This window comes from Morone saxatilis, unplaced genomic scaffold (genome assembly GCF_004916995.1).
Source record: "Morone saxatilis isolate NCDOM2014 unplaced genomic scaffold, NCSU_SB_2.0 Contig21, whole genome shotgun sequence".
NCBI lineage: Eukaryota > Metazoa > Chordata > Actinopteri > Moronidae > Morone > Morone saxatilis.
Window position 1 is genome coordinate 11781781 of NW_023339774.1, and position 27454 is coordinate 11809234.

At 40.6% G+C, this 27454-nt stretch overlaps 2 protein-coding genes across 2 annotated transcripts; both read right to left on the minus strand.

The window, feature by feature from the left end:
- Positions 1-85: 85 nt before the first annotated feature.
- Positions 86-18697, minus strand: ssh1b (slingshot protein phosphatase 1b). The gene is made up of 15 exons (XM_035668582.1): positions 18318-18697; positions 16828-16865; positions 12634-12734; positions 10920-10984; positions 10513-10634; positions 10351-10419; positions 9893-9958; positions 8622-8816; positions 8157-8250; positions 7620-7748; positions 7364-7410; positions 6655-6801; positions 5949-6149; positions 5100-5742; positions 86-4934 (listed from the first exon to the last, which is right to left on the minus strand). Exons 1-15 carry the CDS (start codon positions 18396-18398, stop codon positions 4308-4310), a joined length of 2625 nt encoding a protein of 874 aa, XP_035524475.1. The 5' UTR covers positions 18399-18697; the 3' UTR covers positions 86-4307.
- A 364-nt stretch (positions 18698-19061) lies between these two features.
- LOC118332689 (synaptic vesicle 2-related protein-like) lies at positions 19062-24006 on the minus strand. Its single transcript, XM_035668086.1, has 16 exons — positions 23868-24006; positions 23520-23653; positions 22852-22937; positions 22663-22761; positions 22507-22578; positions 22270-22394; positions 22099-22162; positions 21863-21988; positions 21649-21777; positions 21485-21558; positions 20910-20986; positions 20711-20815; positions 20118-20229; positions 19943-20024; positions 19766-19855; positions 19062-19626 (listed from the first exon to the last, which is right to left on the minus strand). Exons 1-16 carry the CDS (start codon positions 23927-23929, stop codon positions 19495-19497), a joined length of 1569 nt encoding a protein of 522 aa, XP_035523979.1. The 5' UTR covers positions 23930-24006; the 3' UTR covers positions 19062-19494.
- Between the last annotated feature and the right edge of the window lie 3448 nt (positions 24007-27454).

The window sequence follows — 27454 nt, forward strand, 5'->3', positions numbered from 1 at the left end:
AATACAATGAAAACAGTGTGTGATAATTGCAGAGCTGGATGCCACCGCAACGACTTAACTGAATAAACAGATTATGCAGCGGAAATGGTTTATTTCCATGATAAACATTAGACTGGACATCATCTTAACAAAATGTAAAAAAAAGTGCATTACACATGAACATTGGCAATGTACAGTACAGTACACAAAAGTTAACAAAAAAACAATGAACGTAACAAAATCTTACTCCCAGGTATGTTTTTCATGTTCTACATTTTTCCACTTGTCTCAACCTTGCATGCTTTGGGGCAGACTTGTGCTCTATGAATACACTCTATAAATGCCTGGATCCCCCTTTTAACTTACAATATGTCTTAATATCCTTTCTCGCAAAGTCTCAATGTCTGGCTCTAAAGTAGGATTGTCAGTTTGATGCCTGCTGCCTGGGAATAATGCAATAAAAAAATTCAGTCATTGCCATTTTTTAATAGAGCCCGAAGACATTTGCCTAAATTAGAGATGCGGCCCAAAGTCATTTTTTTTGCTGTGGTACAAACACGAGAACTTAATTATGAGTACTTCTCAATACACAGTAGCATTATCAGTTCTTTTCTTAATATTGGCCACATTTGCAAGCTAATGTACTCGATAGCAAATTGTAGAGAAAAATATATACAGACTGGTAAATTTTCAAAGACTTAAATTAATCCTATCTAATGTTTTAATGTAAATGATAGTTCTCATTCCAGCAGGTAAGGTTCTTCAGCCAGCTATTGAACCAATACAGTGTACCACAAGTTTCAACAATATCAAACAAATACAATATTATTATAGGCTATTAATAAATGGAAGTCCATCAAGTATGTGTGTATTGGGGTGGAGGAGGCTGCTGTGCATGAGCTTGTGTGTGTGTGTGTTTGCATACATTATATTATGTGCAGAGTTATACATTGCAAGGAGCATGGTTATTATTGGGAGAGAGGGTGAGTAATGTACAAAAAACACCAGACCATCAACACTCACAGAAACTTTGCAATGCCTGTGATGCTTTATGATAGAGCTAAGGCCAAGGTTAAGGCACTTAAATACAAGAACTAATTCAAAACAATGAAGAAAACAACCGAACGTCGTGCTATGGTCTGGGAACACAAATAGAAGGATTTAGTGCTTGTAACATCACACACCGAGGCCCATGAGATCATACTGAGAACAACTGGCTTGAGTTGGAGTCATATTAATAAAATATTAAAGGAAGAGTTCAACACTTTTGGGAAATACGCTTATTTGCTTCCTTGCTGAGAGTTAGATTACAAGATCGATACCACTTCTCATGTCTGTCAGTAAATATGAAGCTACAGCCAGCAGACATTAAGCTTAGCGTAGCATAAAGACTAGTATAAAGACAGCTAGCCATGTCTGAAGGTGAAAGGAAGTCCGCCTAATAGCACCTCTAATGATCACAGTTAAAAATTTAGTTTTTTGGATCCCTGTTCACCAAATGCAAATCAAACAAATAAGATATAAAGTGTTAATAGTTATAGAAAGAGATTTAGAGGGGCTGGTAGGGGGATTTTGTTACTTTTTGGAAAGAGCCAAACCAGCTGTTTCTCAGTTTCTAGTCTGCTGAGTTAAGTTAACTCAACTGAGATCTTCTCACTCTCCGCAACAAAGCATATGTATATTTCCCAAAGTTTAAACTATTACTTAAATCTGTCTTTCACAGCCTTTAGCTAGCTTGCTACTTTGTAACAGTTCTTAATTCTTAGAGCTGCAAAGTTTATTATTAATAACAACTTTATAATAATTGTACCTTTTTCACTTTGAACTGCTTCTACATTGAATGTGTGCAGTATCAGATGCTTGTGTAAGTGCCTTATGTTACATTATGCTCCATGTGGCCATGTGAGGGGAAGAACAGGTTAAAAGCAAAACCAAATTATTTAAATCTAACTAGTGGAGCAAACCTGCAACTCTCCGGGGTCCAGTTAAGGAAGGAGGAGGAGGAACAGAGGATGCATTGTTTTTTGTTTGCTTGTTTCTACTGATCTAACTAAAGAAAAGCAAAATCTACAAAAAAATCTACAATAACCTCATGGTTCAAGATGATTAAATAATTTGCATTCATTCCTTGCACAGTTTTTCATTTCTTCTGAAGCACTCAGATCGTTCAACACAATAATAACATTTGCATGTGCTTTTCCTGCATACAAACAGGCATCATTCAGTACCATTCTAGCACACCCAGCGTGCCAAAAACAGTAAGAACACAACATCAACCAAACAGAAGAACTTGCAGAGTGACACCTTGGGGCACAGCAACTTTGGATTGGTGGCACAATTTGAACAAAACATGCCTCAAGCTCTCTGAACATGTACGAAATGAAAAGTCTAAAAAACAAATAAAAAAAGTTTGTTGGGATAAGAGCTGAGTTTTTCTTGATAGGATACTTATTCTATATTTAAACAAAGGGTATCTAGTATTAGAAATTGGGAATAGAATTTCTTATTTTGACACTGTAAATAGAAATATTTAATATGGTCATTTGAAAGAATAATAACACCTGGAGTTTTATTTCACATAAACTGTAAATTATCAAAACATTTTACAGCAGCATCTGCTGTTGACTGCAACCGTCATTATTAGATCAAATAAACTATTATTATTAAATTATTTGGTCAGTTGACTACTTCTTTGAAGCTTACCGCAGATTTCATTCATCATTTTTTCTTCTTTAGTGTTCTCAAATTAATTTGATTAAACATAGCTACTGAAATATGTCTGTGTAAATGGATACTAGAGTTGTGCTCAAGTGCTAAATTCATACATGATTAGTGTGCCTTTGCAAATGTTTGTGTGTTTAGGGAAAGGTAGCCTATGTTTTTTTTTTTTTCAACGTGTGTCCAAAAAAGTTAACCGAGTCAGCCACATTTACCACGGGAGCCTCTACGATAAATGACTACCCAGATGCAGGCTGGGTAAGATCAGTATAGTAAAGTATGTACAGTATATCAAAGGGAACTGTTCTGAGCTTCTTTGCCGTCTAAAATCATGAAGGTGATTAACTGGCCCTGGCAACATGATATGGCTTTGGTTACATCAGGAATCAAAAATAAATTTACATTTAGGCTTATGAATATTCCTTAACATCTTAATGAACGAATGTAATGTCTTCCAGCAACTGAAAGTGTTTTTTTTTCTTTTCTTTGTCATTCTTTTAAGTAAGAGACGAGGGGTTACGTTCAATTCAATCAATTTATCATCCACCTGATGAACGATTTTGTCTTTTGTTGTCACTTAAACTGACAAATTTGAAAGCTTTTTCAGTTTTTCAAAACTCATGTAGAATGTTTTCTGTTTAAGCATGTGGAGGATATGTTGCCTAATACTGCAAAGTCATGCGTGGGTTAAAGTGAGCGCTTTAAGTACATGATTGCATTAATGGAGGAGGTCGGGGTGAACCAGCCACTGAGCAGACAACAAAACAGTCTTTGACCAAAACAGTCCCGAGATGCTTGTGGTCTGAGGTACGATGCTTTACAAAGAGGCATAAAAAGGCTCACATATGCTCACATCCTTTTAAAAAATTATTATGCTTTCACGTGAAATGCCCTCTGGCGATGCAAAAGCAGCTGCAGCAGGGAAAATATAAGTGAAGGTATGAGTGAGGATTCAGTCATCAGCGGTAACATGAGGAGATACTGAATGCAATCAAACAGGCTCAACTGCAAACATTCATTGAGCTCCTTCATGAATACTGTTGATGAGTTGGATTGAGAAACATACAGTACACTGACAGAAGCGGGTTTATTTTTTCTTTCCATCAATATCAAAGAGCTAGCTATAGCTTTCTCAAAAGTTAGAAACCACCACCGTCTCCTGTCTTAGGAATATGCCAAACCTGTCTGTTGCGGGTAAAATGTCAGCATAACACTCATCGCCACCGAGCTGTGGGGAAGAGCAGTGATCCAGTATGTGGTGTGTGGCTGGCAGGCTCAGAAGAGACCCGACCGACAGGTCTGAGGGACAAGTGGGGGGGACACTGGACAGTCTTCAGTCCTTATCTGGTCAGAAGCATTCAAGCCTTTAGCATGTGGTCAAAACAGCCTCATCTGGATCTTAATGCCAGTAGACGATGATAGGACGAGAGCTGCTGTTGCAGCTTGTTACAGTGCAGCTATGAGGCCAGGACATGACAGTACAGGTCAAAGCAGAGCTTCGTTTCTGGTAGGACACCACAGTCATCTAAAGGCCCACAGCCATCATAGTGTACCTGGTGGAGGCAGTGGTAAGCCTCCTCCTCCATCTCATCCATGCTAGGGCCACTGTACTAAGGCAGGGGCCCAACAGGGAGCTGGCCCTCCATGGCCAAACTTGGCAGCTTCTCAAGCCGCTCTGCCCTCTGTCGCATTAGTTCCAGACCAAATTCTATCCCCAGTCCTGGCATTTGCAGCTGGAGCTCCACTGCTCCACCGGGTTGTAATTTTAAACCTTCAGCAGTGGCTGCAGCGATGGCCCCTGCCCCCTCCCGTGATATATGTTCTCCAACGTCGTCCCCCTGTGGTTCGTCCATGTCCTCCGTCTCCACTGAGCTGCGGTCAGTAGGTGTCTCCTCACAGCTCATGGGTGAGACCAGTTTCTGGCGGGTGGTTAGTGGGACAGCTGGGACACCAGGGCCGCATGTGGCGCAGCGGTACAGAGGACTACAGGGCTGGACCAAGTTAAGAGGGACAACTGCAGGGGCCTGCAGCGATTGCAGAACTGCCGTAGTGGCAAAATTTGTCCCGGGCGGATCTATGCATATGGTGGGGACAGTGCAGTGGCGGGAAGGGTTGAGGCGGTGAGAACGGCCTCCTGCTGGACGGTCACAGCGCCGCCCTTGTGGTAGACGCAGGCAGTCTTTACAGGACTGATAGGAAGGCTTCACTTTTAAAGGGTTTCCTGTGCTAGCACTGTCCTAAATGGAGTAACATTGGAACAGAACACAGTATATGGTCAGTAGCATGCAGTATATGTAAAATGCTAAGTTAACAGTACATATGCTTTTGACATGATATTTTAAAATGTTCACATGGATAAAAAGTTAAAAACCACAGTTAAAAGCCATATTTTCCCAACTCACGTCAAAAGCTGCAGGGCAGCTGCGCTTGGCAGCTAAGCGGTTGCTGTTGTTGGTGTTCAGGTTGGCTAGGCCTAACCGGCTTTCCTCCGTCCTCTCGCCTTCCTCCCCGGCCTTCTTCCCATCTGAATTTCCAGGTGTTTGAGCCAGCGCCGCCATCTCAGCTTCCTCTTTCTTGGCCTCCTCCTCATCCTCTTCCTCCAAAGTGCTGAACTCGAGCCTCAGTCTCATGTCCTCCAGGGGGTCAAGGCGCCCACACGTCTGAGCTGCCGTGCCCTCGCCAGGCAGGGCTAAATGGGCCATGGGGAAACCCTCGTCCTCCAGTAGGGCATCCCTCTCCACGTCTTCAATCTCAATGAAAACCCTTTCCATACCCAGCAGAGGGGGACCCCTTACTGGGGTGGAGGGCTCGCTGTCTAGTGCAGAGTCTGACAAACGTCTGAAGTAATAATTATAGTTAAGAGAGTCAAGGGGCTCCATCTCTAGACCCATACCCCTGCAGGGAGACGCCCCGCAGCCTCCCCAGGCCTCCTCCTCTCTGAGCACTGGTGTCTCCTCCCCACCAGTACTGTGGCCAGAGGCTTGCAAATCGTCTGATCCCTCCTCATCTGCCTCAGGCCTCCATAGCTTGTTGTGGCGATGTTTACTGTGAAGGCAAAGTGGACTTTTGTTTACAAGTGGCAGACAGAGAACACAAAGAGACACAGAAAGCTTCACAAAGCACCATTGCAATTTTAATGCCAGCAGTATGTGTAATTAGTATCAGGCCCCAAAATGAAACCTCGTGGCTGTAAGTGTGACTGCAGGTAGCTGAGCAAAGTGCAAACCTGAGTGAAACTAGAGCCTGCTTACCTTGCATCCAGGATCCCCTCGTATTCTGTCAGCTGTCTCATGAAAGCAGCGTTTGGCTGAGCTATACTCCGTTTCTGCTTGACAAAGTTGTAGGCTTTCTCCAGAGACCAGCCATACTCCTTCATTGCATAGGCAATAACTGTAGAGGCAGACCGGCTCACCCCCATCTTACAGTGCACCAGGCACTTGGAACTGTTCTTCCTATCAGACAGAGGAAAAATCATTTACATCCAATCGTATGGACCTAGTTGGTGCTAGTTTCAGGTTTCTGCTATGACCTCTACATGTCTTAACTTCCATTTTTATTTTACTTAGGTTAGCATGCTTAGACAGTTGCATAGCAACCGGTCTGATTGCACCATTTCAGTTCTCTCTCCCCGTGTTACTGGCACAACTCACAGCTGCGTCTTGCCTTTGGGTGGGAGAAAAATGTGTCCTGTGTGATCACGGCCCCAGTACTCTGGGAGAATGCTTGATGTGAGCCATTCAAGCTTTGATGACTGAGGAATGATGACTAAAAATGCCAATGTCTATTAATACCAAAGTGTTGTGGGACAGCAGTTCTGTTGACTGCTGTTTCTTGGATAACAGCTTGGTGTTACAGTGTATAATTTATCCCTCAACTCCTGCATTACAGCCACAGCCACCCACCCCCCCACCTAAAAAGCTCCAGCTCACTGGTTTATTTGTACATGTAGGGTCTTACTTGGCTTTGACAATGAAGTTGTAGGTGTCGTTCCAGTGGGCCAGCAGGTCGGTGGCCTCCTCATCGTACACGCGGATATTGTGATAGGAGAACATCCCTGGGAAGAAGTTGTCAATCTCTCTGGTAACATTCAGGATGTAACCCACTCTGCAAAACAATAACAACAACATGATATTCTTTGCTCGGCTGATTATTAGTTTAACTGTTACTCAACACATATAAAAATAAATCTGTTTCACATGGAGAATCAGACTAAATATCTACCAACACTGCTGCACTGATTAAATTACAGACTGAAAGCCATACAGAGACATGTGCGTGCGTTTTTAACAGGTTAACTTGATATAATTGTATTCTTCTCTTGCCAAAGCTTGAGATGCAAGATTGAAATATTGCTTTATTCAATTTATTGGGTGCTATCACAGTATGTAGATCAACCACAACACACTGTGGTACACATGTCATTGACACATTGCATATCTCACTTTTCAATGCAGGATACTCCTGCACACAGTGCGTTTTGCTTTTTAAACTAAAACATGTATGTCGATATGCTAATATAGGGCAGATAAATATACCTTATTTACATATAAGTAGTCAGCTTTCAGGTAACAATATACATGTACAGTACATCTTGTATTTAGTTCTGTGTAAGAATAAAACATTTAGGTTTAAGTTAGGAAAACATGGTATGTGCATATCTGCTCACCCGCAGTCACGTAGTTCTTCCAGGTTGGAAGCGTTCCACTCAGAGCCCTGCAGAGGCAAAAAAACAGAAACGTATTCATAATTAAATAATTACTGTTAAGTAAACTGTATTTTACTGAGGTAAGTATAAACCACAGAGGAGACAGTACTTGTGTGTCAGCATGGAGGAAAAAGAAGAAACTATTGTAGAAGTATGATATAAAAAACAAATAAAATGATATTAAAAACAAGGTAAAAAAAAAGAACAACATTCTCACCAAGTACACGTGGTCAAAGATAAGTGTGGCCTTGTCCATCTGACCCAGGATCAGAAGCATCTCGTTGTCTATGAACTCTTTGTACTCTTTGAGGTTACAGCTCATATTCTGCTCCAGCTCGTTACGGATCTGAGGACGAGGACAGAACACATATTTATTTATTTAACTATTTACTTTCTAACAACAACAACAAAAATTACAACACATTGGAGCTTTATTGCAGAACAAATCTCTACTCCCTGATTCTATTTACTAAACAAAACTTCAGTGTACTTCCAGTTAAATATTAATACTGTGGTTGTAATAAAACACAGTAAAGTGATTCCAGTGCGTGGTGGTAAATTTGGACATTTTATTAATTCTTTATTAATCTATGCAAGATACAATGGTGACTTCCATGATATACTTATGTGCCAAACTACCTCAAAAACCACTCTTTTACAAACACTGTAGTCAAGATTTCTACATAAAAAACTAAAGAAGAAAATAGTCTTACAGGATTCTAAGTTTTGGTTGAGGTGTTGATTTGGCACATACCTCTTTCGAGGTGATGTTCTCCAGGTCTTGAAACGTCATGATGTTGCGTAGCTTGGCTCTGATGAGACACTCTGTTCTCTCTCGTTCTGTTGGCCTGCACATAATGAGTCAATACATCAGTGCTGCTGTCTGAATGAAAATTAGCATAACACTGTAACACGTTTCCACAGCTGAAAACAAAGGACAGCGACAAAAGGAGAACAGCTGGTGTCCAAAACATTGAAAACTTTTCCATGACTGAGGACGTACACACACCAGGAATGTTGGAACTCCGCAGCAATTGGTCTGTTTGGCCACGTGAGGCTGACATTGTTTGAAACCCTCTTTGGGCATACAGGATAATAACATCAGGCGTAGGTGTATTGTGAATGACTCAATACACTGCAGCCTGGATTTTCCTACATGCTAAACTTCACCTCATAACTAAAACTGTTAGGTCACAGGAAGCAGTCTGGAGCGTCTCACCTGTCGACAAACATAGTGGGTGAGTCAGGCCGGGTGGTCTCCAGGTTGGTCATAGTGTTCCACTCATTGATGCAGCTCTGCTCTGAGGTGATGCAGCTCTCATAGAAGGCCATCCACGTGAGAGCAATGCCCCCTGGGAAGTAGTTGAACCGGCGTGACACCTCGCATGCCTTGTGGAGGACCTGCAGGGCAGACCTGCAAAGGCACAGAGCGAAGCCTTTACCATCGAATAGTAGGGATTTTATTGATAGCAATACCGTTATCGATTCTGCTCATCAGTCCAATTCTTTGTCCATTCCCTTATTGATTCCTGATTTCAGTGTGGGAAAAAAGTAGGCCTATACAGGTTTTCTGCGTCAACACAACTGTTTTATTATCTTTGAGTCTGAACACAGTGTAGAAAAAGAGAACTAGTTTGAGTTTCTTAGTGAAATGAGGCCCCACTTAGGGCCGTTTCGCCCTGTCAACCATGACTACTTCTTGTTGCAATCTTCCAGCAGCGCAGACACATGAGCTTGACGTCATTGTTTTGCAATGCACAAAAACCTGCTGGCATTGATAAAAGGAATTCTGATGGATCAAAAAATTTGGGACCAGTTCTCCATTCCCATCCCTATCGAAAAGATGGATGCATGCTGAAAGGAGCAGGGCCACTAAGAAACTTACTTTAAAAAAAAAAAAAAAGATAGACTTGTTTATTGGTAATTCTGATAAGTTACCAGCAGGTGGCGTGTGGATAGAGCAAGACTATCAGAAGTGGTGACAGTAGCGAAGAGAGGCCAAAACAGACCAGGAACGTCATTACAGTGATGATCACAGTGGACAATTCTAACCAAATGTTCTATAGTTTATATAACTAAGAAAATTAACATTTTGAATATTTTAAATACATTTTAATTTAGTAGATTTGTGAGATGCAACAGTTTAATTGAGTTACAGATTTCCCTAGTTCGTTTCTAACCCTCTTATTCACATGTGACAGATAGTAGTTCCAAACAATAATATGACATCTCATTGTGCTGTGTGTGTATTTTTTTATGTTGATATGATTGGAATGACAAATAATTGGTGGCATTTTGTTTGTATGTTTGTTAAGAAAAAAGTGTTTACACTAGATTTACAGGTACAAGGCCTCAAATGGACTATTTGCTCTACCTAACACAAGAGTCTAAGATAATTTATCTAGCATGGACAATGCATTTTCCTCCCTGTCCATACACAACAAACACACATACAACAGTAATCCCAGTCAACATGAAGACTTCACTCACCACATGGCCTGCACAGATACAGGCTTGAAGACATGCGACCGTCCTGCTGTGTTCACACTGAAGCCTCTGGTAAGGAAGAGGAGGAGAAGGAAGGTCAGTTTGAGTCTGGATGGAGATGAAGAGTGATTGGAGGGATGTAAACACAGACTGGACACAGCTCGTTCATGGGACTATTCGGGACACCGACCAGTGGAACATTCCTCCAGCATACAGAGACAGAGACAATGTTAACAGGTCAGCAAGAACGGCTCTCACACACAGAGCAAAAATGCATGTAATTCATGTCTCTGCCACTGGTGGGCAGTAAAACCCAAAAGGCAGAGAACAACCAAAACACACAGCTGGAGGCCTGAGCAGGAAGTATACACTAGAAAGCTTTCTTACACGTACATGTGTGTCTTATATTCAGCCAGCTGATTTAAGTAGGAATTTTTATTAAAGGACAAACTGAAACTTACCCATCTCCGTCTAAATGTATGTTGGTATCACTCCACAGTGGTAGCACCATCCCAATAGAGCAATCTTTACTGTAGATCACAAACATTTAGGAATAAGATTTTAACAAATCTAATAATCAGATTAAACTGCACTAAATGTAAGACTTCAGAGAAATTAATTACCAGTCCTTGTCTGTGAAGTCCATTCCTAGGACAATATTTTCCTCTGTATCTTGATGGCCGTTGGTGTAGATAACGATCATATAGCGCACCCGTTCTGACCATCCGCTCTCTAACCGTACCGCCTGTACAACATGAAGCAAGATACATGCATTTAGGAGAAAAATATCCAGTATTTCCTGGTGTTGTCATGCAATTATTGTCTGTTTCTACAAAAACATGTGACTGCATGATAACCTACAAACCAGAGCTCAACAGCACTATGAAAATGAGAGAAAGAATCAATACTTGTGCTGTAATGTTTTATATATTGAATGAAATTAAGGCCTTAACACTAACAGAAGCAATACATAAAACCTACTATCCAAATATTTAAAAGGAAAAAAAGTATGTATAAGCATTATACTGACCAGCTTAATGCGATCTTCAGACCGGAGGATCTTAAACATGACCTGCAGGTGTTGAGGTAAATCACCTGAAAGTCAAACATGCATTGAGACTTCATCAACAAAGTCTGGATGTCTAAACTGGACGTCGACATTTTGTTCAGCTCACAAAGATCAGACAGAGAAAATCATTTTCTTGCCACCATAACTTTAAATGTCCAGTGTGTAACGTTTAGGAGGATCCATAAATATATAATATAATATTCACAGGTGTGTTTTCATTAATAATCAATAATAAATAATACAAATAAATAATCACCTGAATATAGGAGTCTTTGTGTTTTCGTTACCTTAGAATGAGAAGTTTTTATCTACAGAGGGAACACAGTCCCCATTGTTTCTCCTACACACTTTACAGCCTGATCTCATCCCGAGGTTGTCAAATACAGACACGAGTGGTCTGCAACTTTACCGCTAGATACCACTAAATCCTACACACTGGTCCTTTAATGGCCATTGCAGTAAGTAACTAAAACCGCCTTTAATAGGCTGATAATATTGCTTCCAAGTTCAGACTTAACAATACAGAGAAAATAATGCACACTTGAATCACAGACAGGCTTCAATACAGAGAATCTTTCTGGAATTTCTTACAAAAAAAACTAAAGGTCAACTACAAACTGATCATTCAGCTTGTTCTATTGTTCATTCATTGCTCCTTTCCACTGGGAGGAAATATCTTTGCAGATTTCTCTCAATGAAGACAAATCTAAACCCTGCAGCCTTCCAGCTGTGCTAAGCTAAAATGTTAGCAAGTAACACATGAGTCATGTGCAAACTGACTTCTGTCTGGTCCCACATTTCTCCTCAAATGACTCCAGACTCAACATGGACGTCAGATTAGAAACTTGTAAACAGCGGCCGTCTATAATAGAAACCCACTGATGGACATCAAAAGACTTACAGAACATTTTTATTTTTAGATTAGGCCACATTTTAACGCCACTTTGATGTGCAGACGAACATCAGCAGCAGCACCACGATGATTGTGTAATAACACTAAATCTGTTGGAGCCAAAGTCCTGCATTGAAATGTTACTGAAGTATGTAAGTGTAACCAGGAAAATGTTTTTAAAGTACTAAAATTTAAAGTACCCAATGTCCCCTGTGACTGTTATACTGTATTATATCAGTAGATTATTATTACTAATGCATTAATGTAAAAGCAGGATTTTACTGTTGTAGTTTCTTCAGGTGGAGCTCAGTTTAAACTATTCTGTATAGGGTATTTTTTTTATTTTTTCCTCCAACCAATTGTACCAAATTCTAATTTATTAAAATAAATTCAATTATGAAAATAATTAAATAGGAACAACAGCAAATCCTCACATCTGTGAAGCCGAAACCATGAAATATTTCTCATGAAAAATGACTGAAACTAGTTGCTAATTAATTTTCTGTCAATTGACTGTTTAATTTACTTAAACTGTACAGTTTGGTGATTTAATTTTGTGAGCGTCCCTCATGTTCAGCTGCAGGTTGATTCAGGTCAGACCCAGCTAGGTAACAGTTCCCAACACAGTTTAGAATAAACACAGACAAACCCACAGAGAGAAAAGCCACCTCAGCAAATACAATACTTCCTTTTGTCTGGAGCTTATTTGTGCAGAGAATATGGGGAAAAAAGGAACAAGAAACAAAGCTTCTTATGTCTGTGTGTGTGAGTGTGTGTTCCTACCTGCATGTTTGTGGTGGGTCGGGGTCTTTGGTCCTTGTGCACTGCCACCCTGCTGGAGGAAGAGGGCGGCTCCTTTGACCATGAAGAAGCTCTCACTGAGGCTGAAAAGAGCAGAAGTGGAAAAAAAATTCAGGGTTAACAAATGCCAGCAAAGAACTAAAGTCTTTTTACAGTGCAGTGTAGTACTGTAACTGCATTCTGCCTTATTCTTCATTCGAAACTTAGAATAAAAGACAAGTGAAAAAAGGAGAATGTTTTGTCTCGACCTCATATTCCTGATCACAACCGTTTAGTTTTACCATATGTATGAGCCTTAAACAGCTCTCTCACACATTATTTTACTCATCCATATGTGCCTTACACAGCCGACCTCTTCCATATCTTTACAACCCATCTTATGTTTGCCGGGAAGATGAAAGACACATGCTCAAACAAGGCTGGACACTTGATCATTTTGGCCTGATCAATTCAAGTCAAAATGCTACACAGACACCACTATTTCAAACAAAATAGTGTAATGTAATTATCCTGACAGTATGAGTAAAGCACACACAGGAAGTTTTGGGTGGGTTAGGTGGATATTGTCGGATTATTTAAGCCCCTTTTCCCCCTTAAAGAGTTCATTTTGTTGTACTATGCCTATGCCTTTTCACTGAATGTCAAGTGGATACTTGTTTAACACATCCTTTGGTGTTATAAGTGTTGAACAGAGCAACAACTGAATCATTATTGGTATGTGACCTTATAAATAAAAAAAAGGTTTGGATAAATCTGCCAATCATTTTCTTGATTAATTGACTTATTGTTGGGTTTATATATTGTCTGAAACTAGTGAAAAATGCCAAACATGTTCAATTTACTATCACATAAGACAAAGAAAAGCAGCAAAACTACTGACACACGTCCGTCTCTACATCAGTGAAGCTGAGGTGGAGCAGGTGAACAGTTTCTGGGAATCACAGAGAACCTGTTGTGGTCATCACACTTCTCCACCCTGGTTAAGAAAGTTTAGAAACTAACTTAAGAAAGTAAATAACCTGTGCCAAGTTCTTGTTAACTTTCACAGAGGAGCAATAGAGAGCATCCTGACTGGAAACATCACAAACTGGCCCAGGACAGGAGGCAGCGACTAATTAAACGACCAGTGTGTAGGATTTAGTGGCATCTAGTGGTGTAGTGGCAGATTGCAACCAATTGAAACCCCCTGGCTCAACCAAGCCTGTAGAAGAAACTACGGTGGTCGTGAAACTCGTGTTGGGTTTGTCCGTTCTGGGCTACTGTAGAAACATGGTGGTTAAACATGACGGCCTCCATGGGAGGGGACCTGCTCCCTCTGTAGATAAAAACATCCCATTCTAGGGTAACAAGATCACAACAATTCTTATTATACGCTAATAAAAAAAAAACCTATGAATATTATATTCCACTGCTAATAAATCCTCCTAAATGTTACACACTGGACCTTTAAAACTGCTCAGAAGAAGACCGATTCCCATCTACCCAGCATCAGTGATATCAGTGAGGTGCCTGTGCAGAGCCCAAAAGGTACTAAAAGTCAATACCCATCCCAGCCACAGCTTGTTCACCCTGCTGCTGTCTGGCAAGAGATACAGAAGTATTTACCGCTGTACCACCAGACTACAGTAGCAGCTTCTTACCTCAGGCTGTGAGACTCAATTCATCCTCCACACTCCACTGTAAAACGGTTTTTCTTTTGTTTTTGTGAGTAGTATAAAGCCTACAACCTAAATTTCATTTTACAACCCTGTGTACAAAAATGATAAATACATTAAACCCTGAACCTCGAACTTGAGTTGACAATCTTGCTATTAAAATCATTATTATGAGAACAGAGTTGAGACAGGGACACGAAATGGCTGATACGTAGCGTACAGTAGGCCAGGTGTAGTCTGCATCTTATTAAGTCCTCATTGGCTTCATGAGCAGGACAGGAGGTCATCAGGAGACTAAAGTCAGCAGAGGTCCTGATGCAGTGACTTTTACAGCCCTGTGGTTTTTACAGCATGATTTACAGACTCTTTTCTTGATTGGTTGGCTGACCTGTGGTGAATCGAGCGTACAACCACGACTGTCCATATGTGCTCGGGCTTTAAAACTTCCTCTCCTGTCCGACCGCCGTTGGACGCAGCACTTCGGGTCATGACTTTGTTGCGAAGGGCTGCAGCGAGCAGGGAGGGAAGAGCTTTAGCGTCTTTTCTCACACAGAACAGAGTGCGGCTTTGTTTTAACCGCACTCTCTTCCAACACACACACACAGCACCACACACACACAACACACACACCAAAAGCCTGTATGACTGAGTGGGACGATCACAAGGCCTTTTGTTTCAGCTCCACTGCTGGCGTGGTATTTATTCCTTTTCAACATTATAAGTAGGAATACCTATGTTGGAGACGATGCTTGAGGTGAAATATTAAACTCTTTTTACGCTATAGAAAGGTTTGTTAAAATAAAAACTTCAAAGTCTTGACAAGCTCAATCAGTATTTTTCTTATTGAGGAACAGTGATGACTGAATAAATAACAATCATTACTCTTTAAAGCTTAAAGAGTGACCTGCTGGTAGTCGAAGCTCTCAGAATTAAAGCTTTAAAATGGTGTCTGGCTGTCCCAAAAAATGTAAGTTTCGTGCTCTAAAAACTGGTCATTCTACATCAGTCTATGGATTAAACTTTTTGTCTGTGCTTTTTTTTTTTGAGAACTTACATGCGACAGTCTCCCTCCGAGTCACAGCAGCTTCCTCCACAAGTGAGGCGCACGGTGACATGGCTTTATGTGAAGGTTTCACAAAACCATGACGCATCCTGCGAGAAGTTTACTATTTCTACCAGTCTCTTAGGAAAACTCCAGTTTCCTCTCTCCTCTCATTAACATCTTTTCCATCCATCTTTCTACACCTGCCGTATTCCCGTCCACGATCAGGGGACTGGCAGCCTCTCGGAGCAGCGTGTTTCACCTTTTCTCGTTGTGGTCCCGGTCTGGCTGGGGGAGTCCCTTCCTCTCTTTCCCAGCAGCTCCCCCCCCCCCCCATCTCAGCCTAGTCTCCTCGCCCGTGCTGCACTGTCCTCTCACTTTCGGCTCCCTATCTCCTCTTCACAGCGGCAATCAGCTCTCCCTATGCAACGCTCTGCCACAATGCCATCATTCATGCAAGCGCTGGGAGGCGGTGGAAATGTTACTTGGCGTCAATCTCAAGTCTGACATGCAGAATCCTAAATTAAGACTCCACGCTGATGATGAATTACTGAGCCACAGAAACATGTTACTCATTCAGACACTCCAGACAAGGCATGACATTACTGTTTCAACTGTGAATGACCCCCCCCACACACACACAGTGAGCACAAAGACAGAGTCTGTGCCAAAGCTTTGCTGACACAAATCATGACTTTTTGTGACGTCTGGTTAATTAAAGACAAGCTTTGTGACCGAGCAGGAACAACAGTTTATGTACTCTCTGTTACATAACTGAGTAGAGGAAACATTTAAACGCTTGTTCTCCTTGACAACAGTGAGAAACTACGGGCCATTAGAGAAAATAAACTGCCTAACCGGTCCTGTAAGAGAGCCAGATTCACTCACATCACCAAATAGTCAGGACGGTGGACAAGACGAGCAGCACATCACCTGCCAAAATAGTTTTTGATAATCAAAGAAGCATGCTGCTTTGACCGTCTAATTCACTGTATACTGTCCTGGCCAGACATTCCATCTATTATAGAATCAATTGTGCAACAAGCATTTGGCAGAGACACGATCAAATAATAAATATAATCAGCAGACGCCTCTAATCTAGAAGTGAAAATGAAAACTACTGTATTTAATGATGCCGTCCTTTTCAAGTCAACTTTACTTCCAGTTTCCCTATCCAATGAAATCTTATTTTGCATAACATTTTTAAAAACACTCACTCTCAAAAGAGTTTTATACATAATTAAACACCAGATTAATATGTAAATATGAATCTGCTTTAACTGCTACAACCTAAACAGTTCACTTAGAAAATCAACTGTTTCAGAGGCTCAAACAGCTTGAGACATTGCTGTCTGCTCATCTGAGTCGGCTCATACCGGAAACAGAAGGCCGGGACAAAAAAAGGATAAAAACACATCTCACAGTCAGAAATACAAAACATCAAATACACAAACTTTTTTAAAAGACAAAAGATCTTACCTCTGATTATTTTTCCGCTCATCGTCACTTCCAAAATCCTGAAAGACAGAAACAAGGCAGTGAATAGATGTTCCTTTAGCGTTAAAATAAATGTTGAGGAAATAAAATAAAATAAAATAATAATAACAATAACACACATCTTAATGAACCTAATATCTGTAGTTTCAGCTCAGAGCTGAGACTGGATTAGTGAACAGAGGCGACTGCACCATGCACATTGAACTGTTGTTTGGATCATCTGGAGGCCGACGTTCATTATAAGCACGATGCATCATCACTATGGCAATTTGTGTCTGTATAGTCTGATACATTCAGGGACTAACTGGACCTTGATATGTCTATGCTTAGTTGAATCTTTAAGACGTGTACAGTAGTGCCAATGGGTATTGAGGACCATGCAATTGGACTAAAGGGTGTCAGCGCCAACTGCTGGTCCTCCCTGGTCAGTGTTACGATCTCATCTGCTGCGAATGTCCTAGCTGACAGTTGAATCGTTCGGACACCTAAGTTCAGCAAAAACACATTCAGACATCACACCCATACACTTTTCTCCTCCTGCTGGCTGACTCTTGCAGAATAGTGAGCTGTGATGCAGGAAGTGATATTAAAAACGTCTCATCAGAGGAAATATGTCACTACTTATGTTTTGTTTTTTTTCCAGACAGCCTACTTCAGAGCACGTAATCTACTTTCCTAAACCTAGAAACTGGAGCACTAACCCTGACGTTATGATTTCACTGGGATGTCAAATCTGGCACTGCGCTGTATTTAAATGCTGACTGCAATCACAGCCTCAAACTCCAAAGCCAGTGTTTCTTCTCATTGTCAGGAGTTGAACCTGGCTGCAGTTTTCTAAAGCTAGAAAATAACTCTTTTAATGTGAAATACCGAATACAGACTGATAAGATTTAAGTGTGAGGTCTTGCATACAAATGGGGTTTAAATCCTGTCAAGGAGCTTAGTGACAACATCTCACAATCAGTGTTTTTGTCCCCCCCTCAAGTTCGTGAACACCTCACTGAACTGTCCTGGGGCACACACACTGAGCATAAATCTAAAAATCGATGCGATTCCCCTTTAAAGTCTCCTCCCCCCTAACTTTGAGGCTGCATTACTGCAAAATAAAAAAGCCCAATAACAAGGAGGAAGAACAACCTGAGCGCAACGCAGCAAATGTTTGTGCAGCAGCAAAATGAGCACTTTGTTCTGACAGCTAAACCCAGCAGCCTCCCCCTCCCCCTCTGCAGGATTTTGTTTACAAATCCGCTGCCACAGCAGCAACAAACAACTCTCTGCTGGTAACAATGCAACAATATATCAAGTTTATAACACACACACACACACACACACACACCAATGAGAGGTATGAAGGTTAGTCCTTCCTGCAGAGATATTAAACAGCCTGTATTGATACGGGCTCCTGCAGGCGCATTCACGGCGTTTCCTCATTCCCGCGTACACAAAGACCGAACCCCGGCTTTTCCACCTACCTCCCCCGCACTGCTGTTGGTCGTGCTGGCCGAGGATGCTGCACTGGGGGTGGGAGAGCGCTGCAGAGTCACCAGGGCCATGGTCGGTGGGCTGCAGCCTTGGAGGGCAGCAGAGGAGGAGAGAAGGGAGGGGAGGAGGATGTGGGAAGATGCGCCGCTGAGATACTGTCTCTGTCACCGGGGAGAAAATGCCTAGTCAGACTCTCATCCAGCAGCACCTGACTCCAGAGCCCCGGCGCTGCTCCCTTTCGGTCCTGCTCCGTGCGTCCTCTGCGGTTACCGGAGTCCTCATGAGCGGGAAGTCTTGACAGATTTCCTCCGTTTGTACCGAGCCAGCAGCAGACCCCGAGATTTCATCACCGGTGCGCAGACAGACAAACAAAACACGGTGCAGGTTGCGAGTGGGGCAGAAATGACATGCAGCTTTGCCGGATGCCTGTGATTGGCTGGCCTAGTTCGCGTGCGCGCTGTCATTGGGCCAATGTTGTCAAGGTGACTGGCCAGACTAGGAACTCCCAAATACAAATGTTGATGAAATAATATAATCTGCTCGTGTTATGAAACGCAGCGAGGTTGACATAATGTTGAGGAGGGCATCAATTAATGATTATTTTTTACTTATCAACTAATTGAATAATCAATCAATAATTATATATTATACAATACTGAGATTCACTGACGAAACAAAGCAAAGTTTAAAGCACATTAAATAACTTTAATTCGCAATAGGCAAATGGCTTCAAATATAAATAAATACAAAAGAAATTATTTTTATTCAGAATGTATCAAAACAAACGTCACAGTCTCTTGTGAAACATAGTGGATCATCATTTTCCAAAATGTCCCTCTGTTGCTTCTAATGGCCTAGATGGAAGAGAGGTAAACAAACTGGTCCAAGCACAAGTGTGCTTCCGCTCTCATTAGACATGGGAAGTAGGCCTTCCCTTAATTATCACTCCCAGCCTGTAATGAGATTGTCCCCTGTTGTTCTTCACCCATCATCGCTCAGAGGATTCAAGCCACAGTTAAACCAGGCAACTGTGGCGTCTACAGCAGCATGGGAGTCGACAAAATATCCTTTATTTTCCAGTTTTTTTCATTCCCCCTCCTGGCTGATCTACCCTGTGTGTGTACTATTTGAATGGCTGGTTCTGCTGCTCATCTGCCCTCCGGCCTCCTAGTCAAGATTGGACTCCTGCAGACCCCTGCCCATCGTCTCAATGGGCAGGATCAAGGATGCAACGCCGGCCAGCAGACAACAGCCACAGTACAGTGACAAAGTCAAATACACTGATGTCCTGAGCAACACCTAGAACCAAAACACAAAAACCGAGGAGCCGGTGAGGAAACATAGAGCCTAATGTGAAGGGGTCTCACATCAGACTGGTGCTGCAGCTCATTTTGAAAGAGCTTCTTTGGAAAGTACCAACAGAGCTGTTACTGCATACCTGTGCCACAAAGGGTGTAATCAGGGCACCCACCCTGGCCATCGCACTGCAAGTCCCCATTGCTAAGGCTCGGTTTTCTGTAGGGAACACCTAATGGGAGAGAGGAGAGAGCATTTTGTCCAGTCCAAATGATCCAAAAACAAGTATGGTTAATCTTAAAATGGCATGTAGACCTACCTCTGGTGTGTAAACAAAAGCAACTTGGTATCCTCCCGAGATGAAAGCTCTAGCAATAAATATGAAGATTGTAAGAGCAGTCCTGTATGAACAGAAAGAAAGAAAGACACAGATCAGCCCTGATGTTTTAATGTGTTGCTGCTGTTCCAATGTGACAAAAATAAATAAAACTTACCTCCCAATACAAGCATATAAGGGCAGGATGCACAAAGAAAACATGAAGAAACACAGTGCCATGCTCTTCTTCCTGCCAATATAATCAACTGCCAGAAGGATAACTAAAAGTCCTGAAACCAACATGAAAAGCAAACAGCAAACATTTCAAATACTGCAGCCAAAAGCTGAAAAGACATAGTGAGAATAAATTACACTTATACAGCCTAAACCACTGCCTTAAACAACACATTGCTGTATCTCACTCTACTACTGCAGACCTGGGTGGTGACAAAGGTGAGTTTATATCAACAAGCCTAAATGACTTCAAACCTGTTTAAGAAAGTATGTAAATATACCTTTTAAATAAAAAAAATCTAGCTTTATATGTGCACCAAATGTCATGGCATTAGAAATGTGAAGTTTAACCTGAGCTTATGGTTCCTTGGTAACTTTATAAATATAGACAGGATGGACAACGAAGAGAAGAACGGCCTATATATGGGATTAACACTGTTCTTGGCACTAGCATCATGAAGATCTTCACCTTACAGCTTCAATTACACACCACAACTATGAGAAAATGCTAATAAGAGCTAAAAGGAGCAATTTTACCTGGGAATTCAGCCAAGGTCGTCCATAAAAGGTCTCTGTAGTCAGCTGATGTCAAATATTTGCATTCCAGACTACAGTTTGGCTCAATCTTGGCCCCTTGGGTCGCTATAAAGAAGGACAGTTTGGTTTTGGTGATTCAATTTAAGATACAATATGACAAATGTTAAAACCTGATCCACATGAAGTTGTTGTTACTTACCCCCACAAGAATCTCCAGCTTGGAACAGCTCAGTTGTCAACAGGACTATCCCGTAATACGAGAAGGCATATGCAAACCTTTGAATAAAATAACAATACAATGTTCAACAAGGTAAGTTGTGGACAAGTAGTTGAAAATAAAGCATGAAATAGATACATAAGCCAATCTCAGCATTACTCTTCATGGTGCCCTAAATAACAGCTGCTTCTTCCATAATAGTACCTGGCCCAACGTTTGCTACAATGAATTTAAGGTCATTTGACCTGACAGATTTACTTAAGAATATATACAATTTAAGCCCAATATCCACTAAAAATCAAAACAAAAAGTATATTTTAACACATGGCTCATATCAGTTCAGTGCATGTTATATTTAATTGCATACTCCCAAAACAGATTTAGCCAAATGACCACAAACCAACTGACACAGAGTGAACCTGGAGGTTTCCCAAGCAGTTGCCAGTTTTGCCCGGTTGCTAATCCAGCCTTGATTATATAATTACCTTAGATCAAAATATCTAATTAAGGAAAGTTGATAGAAAGGACAAAGTAAAAAATGTGTTACTCAAGCTAACCATATAAACCACAGAAGAAGAGTTGTTCTCCAATACTGAGGAGCGAAGAGATCTTTGATGCACCCGCGTTCATTCTGTGAAATTTAAACAACAAAAATAGAAGGCACATTCATTAATATTTGACACACATCTCCTTTTTCTGACCCATCACTCTGTACCCTCACCTTCTGATAGATGGTCAACTTCCCTTGAGGCATGGCCTTGCCATTCTCTTTGGCGATACGCGTTAAAGTTACCAAAGCTTTGTCTGTTTTTCCCGTCAGCACATCAAAGCGAGGACTTTCAGGCAGCCACTGTGGAACACAGACAGTTCAGTTGAGAGTTTGACCCCATCTGGTTTTTATTTAATGCCTCTCTATCAATAACCAACATACTTACAAAGCAGAAGCAAACAAAGATTGCCATTGGTATAGTGGACAGGCCGATAAGCCACCTCCAGCCGAGAGTGGGCATTACCCACAATGCCAGCAAGACCTCGAACACAGCACCAAATGCCCAGAAAGCCTGATGCCAACAAACAGGAGGCAATCAATAAACAGTAGAATTAATCAGATCAAATATTCAACACTGGAACACAGTTAAAGTCATGATTAATTAAAAAAGCACCATAGTACCGCAATCAGCATGATGCAGGTGCCTCTTGCTTTCACTGGGAGGACTTCTGAGTAAAGTGTCACCCTTAAAAGAGAGTGAATGTATGCTGCAAATCACTTCATGGCTAAAATGTGTCGGTTCACTCAGTTCAAACTTCATGTTAATGCATGCAGAGGAAACACTAAACTTACGACTGAGGAGCTCCTCCGATGCCAAAACCTACAAGGCCCCGCAGGACCAAGAGCCAGCCGTACACCGGAGCGAAGGCACTCAACAGGCCGTAGTACAGAGTCCAGCACATACAAATCGTCAGACCCTGTTTACCACACAGACATTTACAGAAAACACGAGTTAAACATCAAATAATGTACAAATATTTGTACAAACATCCCTAAATCATATATGAAAAACCCACATATGAGACTCACTACTCTTCTGCCGTACTTGTCGGATATATTCCCCCATACAGGTGAGCTAATCCCCATCCCGACAAACACCACCTGAAGCAAAAAAAAAGAGTAAACACTTTGACACATTTCAAAATCAACAAGCTGTAGAATAATACAGTCCTGAGAATACCTTACCGATGTTAAGATGGCCAATTTATAGCTGGGCAGCCTCCACTCACAGTGCAGCTGGGGGCCCAAGATACTGAGGATCATCATCTCCATGGCATCTCCTATCTGCTCTCAGAGAGGCAGAGCGCTACATGAAACACATATAGTGTCTTGAAATTAGAATGAAGACCTTTCTGTATGTTTTAGGATCCTTACCCATGAGAGTCCGGTGAGGAGACAGATCTTCCACTGGAACTTTCCAAAGCCGATGGCCTCCAGTGCGTCGTCTACTGTAAAGGTTTCTGTAAAAAGGGACAAAACATTCACTGTAAGTTCACTGTCCCCTGTAAAGAAATGTGTAAATGTAAATATATTTTATTGATTTTTAAAGTTTTCAAAGAATAAAAAGACACACACTATTCCCATTTTATGTTACTTTATACTATATTTTACTACCAAATAGTATATAAAGCAGTTCAAATGATCTCCACCCTGACCAACTACAACATTAAAGTACTGCTCACATGTTAATGCACCAACAATAATAATCCAACTATATAATAATGAAACCCTGACAGGGGCCATTCTGCTGCATAATAAGAACTTTTAGTTTAAATGCTTCAAGTATATTTTGTTCCTAATATTTTTGTACTGACAAAGGTAGAAGAATTAATGCAGTACTTAACTGGTGGATCAGCTGACCTACTCTCCTACATTTTCCTTACAAAAACAAGCAGTCAGAACAGATTGACTAAAATTGCACAAATACTAAATTTATATTGAAAGGCCATCTCAATGATGTGTATGTTTCATGCCTAAACGTAGCACACAAGACATACAAGATCAAAATGTGTATAGACTACAACTAATAGTATTCTACAAACCTTCAGTTTTATTAAATCCAGATGTGGATGCAGGCTGTAGTCCCCCTGAGTCGACTCCTGGTGAGGCTATAGTGCAGATCTCATTGTCTGTGCCCTGGTCTTCATCGCTCTGACCCACAAAATTTCCCTCATCCCTGAATGTTAGCACACCAAAAGGAGAACTTTATTATGAAGCACAAAAGGTTACATTTAATACAAATATATCAGTATGGATACACGACTGTGGCCACACTGTGGTATGTAAACAACAGGGCAGGGCAACGCTGGCAGTGTGCTCCCAGACATATAAGGAAGTACAATAATACAATAATAAAAAAATCAAATAATCAAATAATTTAGTAGCTTTACCTCAGTTCAGGATTTCTCCACCGCTTGTAGGAAATCTTTGTTGGTTGCCTCCAGTTATCCATGCCAATGTTTTTGTGTTGAGATTGCTGTGACTTTCCACACACAATACACCAGTGCTTTTAGTCAAACCTGCTGGTGCACTTCTGGTTTCAATGTGACACCCAATCAGAGAACAATCCCTCAGGAGAACAAAGGGGAGGAGTTACACAAGGAAACAACACAGTGTTACTTCAGGAGTGACTGGACAGAAGGTTTATAGGTTAGCTTCTGACAGAAACTGGTCAGCCATATTTATTTAAACATTAATCAGGATAATAAGTAGGATTGATAAGATTGAAAATTGTGAATTAACATTTTATATATTTTAGCTGTATGACTTGGTTTAACAATTAAAAACAAGATGAAATCTCGGTCAACTGTGTGAAAAGTAAACAACAAACCACCTAGCCAGTTTTTTAATATTTTCTTTATTGTTATTGTTGGTAATTAAATTACAAAAATCTAACCAGTAGAGATAAATCAAACTGTATTAATCTCTCCTCATCCCCTTAATCAAGGCTCTGGTTTATGTTCTTATCTAGTGGGACTTACAATAAGTACAACAGGAAGCTAAAGCTTAAGCCTAATTAATTAATCACCAAAACGTAACGCAAACACACAGAAGGTGTGTGTCTCAGAGACTGTGACCACAGAAAGATGATACATTAGTGAGGAATAATGTTGATAGAGGGAGTAAAGTGAGCAGATATTTGCATTTGATTTGATTCACCAAGCTGAGGGTGACATGAGGTGCAGCTTACAACTACCGTACTATGGTTCAGTAGCTAACTAGCTGTTATACCCTGCGTCTGACAGCAGGTTGTGCTCTCATCCCTCTGGTATTGTAGGTGATAGTTGGTCAAATAATCAGAGGGCTCTCTCTTGTAAAGCCTGCTGTTGTCAAAGGTAGCACTTCTTGAGTAACAATCATAGTGGTAATTACGCTTTACAAAGACTATTTTATCTCTTCTCAGAAGCCCAATGAGAGGAAGAAATGAATTTAAGACCTGGTATTCTATCAAAACAGCAGTATTAGCTCCTGTAGCACAAGAACACCAGACTCAGACTTTATGAGGCTTTGACTTCAGTAGGCAGTTCAGGGCTGCTGCTGCTCTGGATTATCTTCTGTATCTCAAACAAGTTTCTGTTTACATCAAACTCAAATGAACTGAAAACTATGGAAAACATAGAAAACATACTTACTATGCTATGTTTAGGAAATTGGTCATCAGTAAAGTTAGATTTCTAGTAAATTAGTTGCATTCAGAAACACTGGTACAGTCCCCGAGACACAGAGATTGAAGATCCTTAACCTTGGTTAAAGTACCAATACAACAATGTAAAAATACTCCATTACAAGTGAAAGTATAGACGTATTATAAGAGAAATGGTCTATTCAAAACTAATTACCAGCAGTGTGATGCTCTGGAGACCAAGTTGACTATAGCACGTACCACAAAAAATCCTATTTATAAAACTTGAACAGTTAAATATCTTTTATTAGTATTTACAGCCACAGAAGGACATCTTCTCAAATAAGAGGTTTGTCTGTGACTGTTGGAGGCTCTCAGTCTTCTGCACCCTTGCGAGTGAATAAGGCCAACCTGAAAATAAAAGCTAGAGAAAAGTAGGACATTGAGGACGTGCTGAGGCTGCTGCATTATGGGACGGTCATAAATACAGGTAGAATATACTACACATCCCTCTGTCCCCACATCAGCTGCTCGGTCAGACTCATACAGAGCAATAGAGAACCTCAGCAGAGCACAAAGAGCTGCAACATGGACTCAAAGGTAAGAACTGACATCTACATATTTAAAAGCTGAATGCTAAAATATTGTAGTCCTATTAATTATTATTTTTTATTTTGAAATGCGGATGACCTACTCTGCTTAAAGATATTCTATAAAAAAAATCAAAATCACTGAAACAGCTGGTTTTGTGATGCTGGACTTTAATTATTGTGCCATTTGCTCACTGAATGCTGCATTTCTGAAACTAATAGCCTCACAGCTCGTTCTGGCCTTCAAAGTCCTGCCCCGGCGACAGCAATCTGTTTGTTCACATGAATAAAGGATTAGTTTGAAAGTGAAGTTGTTTAGGACTAATTGGGCTTGTGAATATTTATTTGGATAAGTGGTGGATCAAAGATGTGTTGTGATCCAACTTGCCCTTCATTCTTTAGAAACAAGACTGCGGTAAGTCATATTATTTACCTCTTTATCAGATGTTGAGTCCTTACTGTACAGCGTGTGGTCAGAAGATTACAATATTACGCCTATTTAATTACTCAGGTACACTATCACTGTAAACCCTCAGTGCAGAATGGAGGCTATGCATGAAATTAATGCAAAATTAAAGGGGATACTCTATGGACCAGTTTTTTGTGTTATCATTAGTGCCGGGCATCGAAAATACAGCAAATTGAGAGTTAATGCACAAATTCTTAATCTTCTTGAAACTATATTTCTTTTTAAAAAGAATTATATGATTTAAATTATGTTTTTATTATACTTGTGCTGCATTTTATTTGTATTTATTCATAGTTTGACTGATCAATGAATCAGAATGGTTTTCCTTTTTTGTATCAGTATCATAGCTCAGATATCAATACTGCCACCAACATTAAAAAAATGTCAAATAATAGGCAATGGGAATCTATTATTATAAGAAATGTTTAGTGTTTGTTTTGATTTAGTTTTGAGTTAGGATACTTGCGATCCTATAAAACTTTTCAAAAAGTAGTAAAGTAGTAAACTGCAATTATACAATGGATTGTTGTTGGAAAGTTGTTTTAAATTTAGGATTGGATTGCTGCGAGGGCCCGATGGTGTTTGCATCAAAGAATATTATTTAACCTGAGCTGTAACTATCAATAGGTGTGGCCACCACAACTCAGTTGGTCATCTGGTGTGTGTGTTTTATTGGGAGTTTATCAGGAGTGCAGTGGTCCTCTTTAAAGATTGAGTAGATCCTAGAAACCCCCCAGTATTTGCATAATGGATTGCATTATGTTAATTAGGTATTTTCCGACATGCTCTCTTATGTCAGCGTGTGTTTTGGCCGATCTCCAGGCAGTAACGTAAGATGCCTTTGTTGATGCTTACAGGAAGCACAATGTTAAAATTTAAACAGACGGAATGAGAGAGCAACGTTACGCCGCCCGCATGCCTGTCACAACTGAACCACAAGACAAAGATAAAAGCACCAGAGTGCAATATTGTTTTATTATCATGTCCATTTAAAAAATAACATAAAGTATTAGAAATTTTGACTCTATGTTCATATCTTCTCTCTCCCTGCATTTCCCGGTAGCTCTAGTTTTTTAAATAAAGGCTTTAAAATCTTCTTCTAAAAGAGTAAGATTTTGTGGCAGTTATTGATGAAAATATATTGATTTGTCAAAGTAAAACTGACTATAACTGGGTAAAATCAGTCCCATGTTACAGCATAATCACTTGAATTCAATTTTTTATTCGAGGTTTCATTCTAAAGCTTCTCTATGTAGAAGATGGCACCATTAGAATGTATAGCAATTATAGCAGCAC

Bases quoted from the DNA above. Each gene is read 5' to 3' on its own strand.
- ssh1b (XM_035668582.1), bottom strand. From the start codon at position 18,398: ATGGCCCTGGTGACTCTGCAGCGCTCTCCCACCCCCAGTGCAGCATCC. The intron at 12,735-16,827 runs GTAAGATCTTTT...TGCTCTTTTCAG, and splicing joins GAGCGGAAAAATAATCAGAG to CCTCAGTGAGAGCTTCTTCA. The intron at 8,251-8,621 runs GTGAGACGCTCC...CATTATGTGCAG, and splicing joins CCCACTATGTTTGTCGACAG to GCCAACAGAACGAGAGAGAA.
- LOC118332689 (XM_035668086.1), bottom strand. From the start codon at position 23,929: ATGGATAACTGGAGGCAACCAACAAAGATTTCCTACAAGCGGTGGAGA. The intron at 20,816-20,909 runs GTAAGTAACAAC...CCTTCTTTATAG, and splicing joins AGCTGGAGATTCTTGTGGGG to CGACCCAAGGGGCCAAGATT. The intron at 19,856-19,942 runs GTAGGTCTACAT...CTCTCCCATTAG, and splicing joins CTTTTGTTTACACACCAGAG to GTGTTCCCTACAGAAAACCG.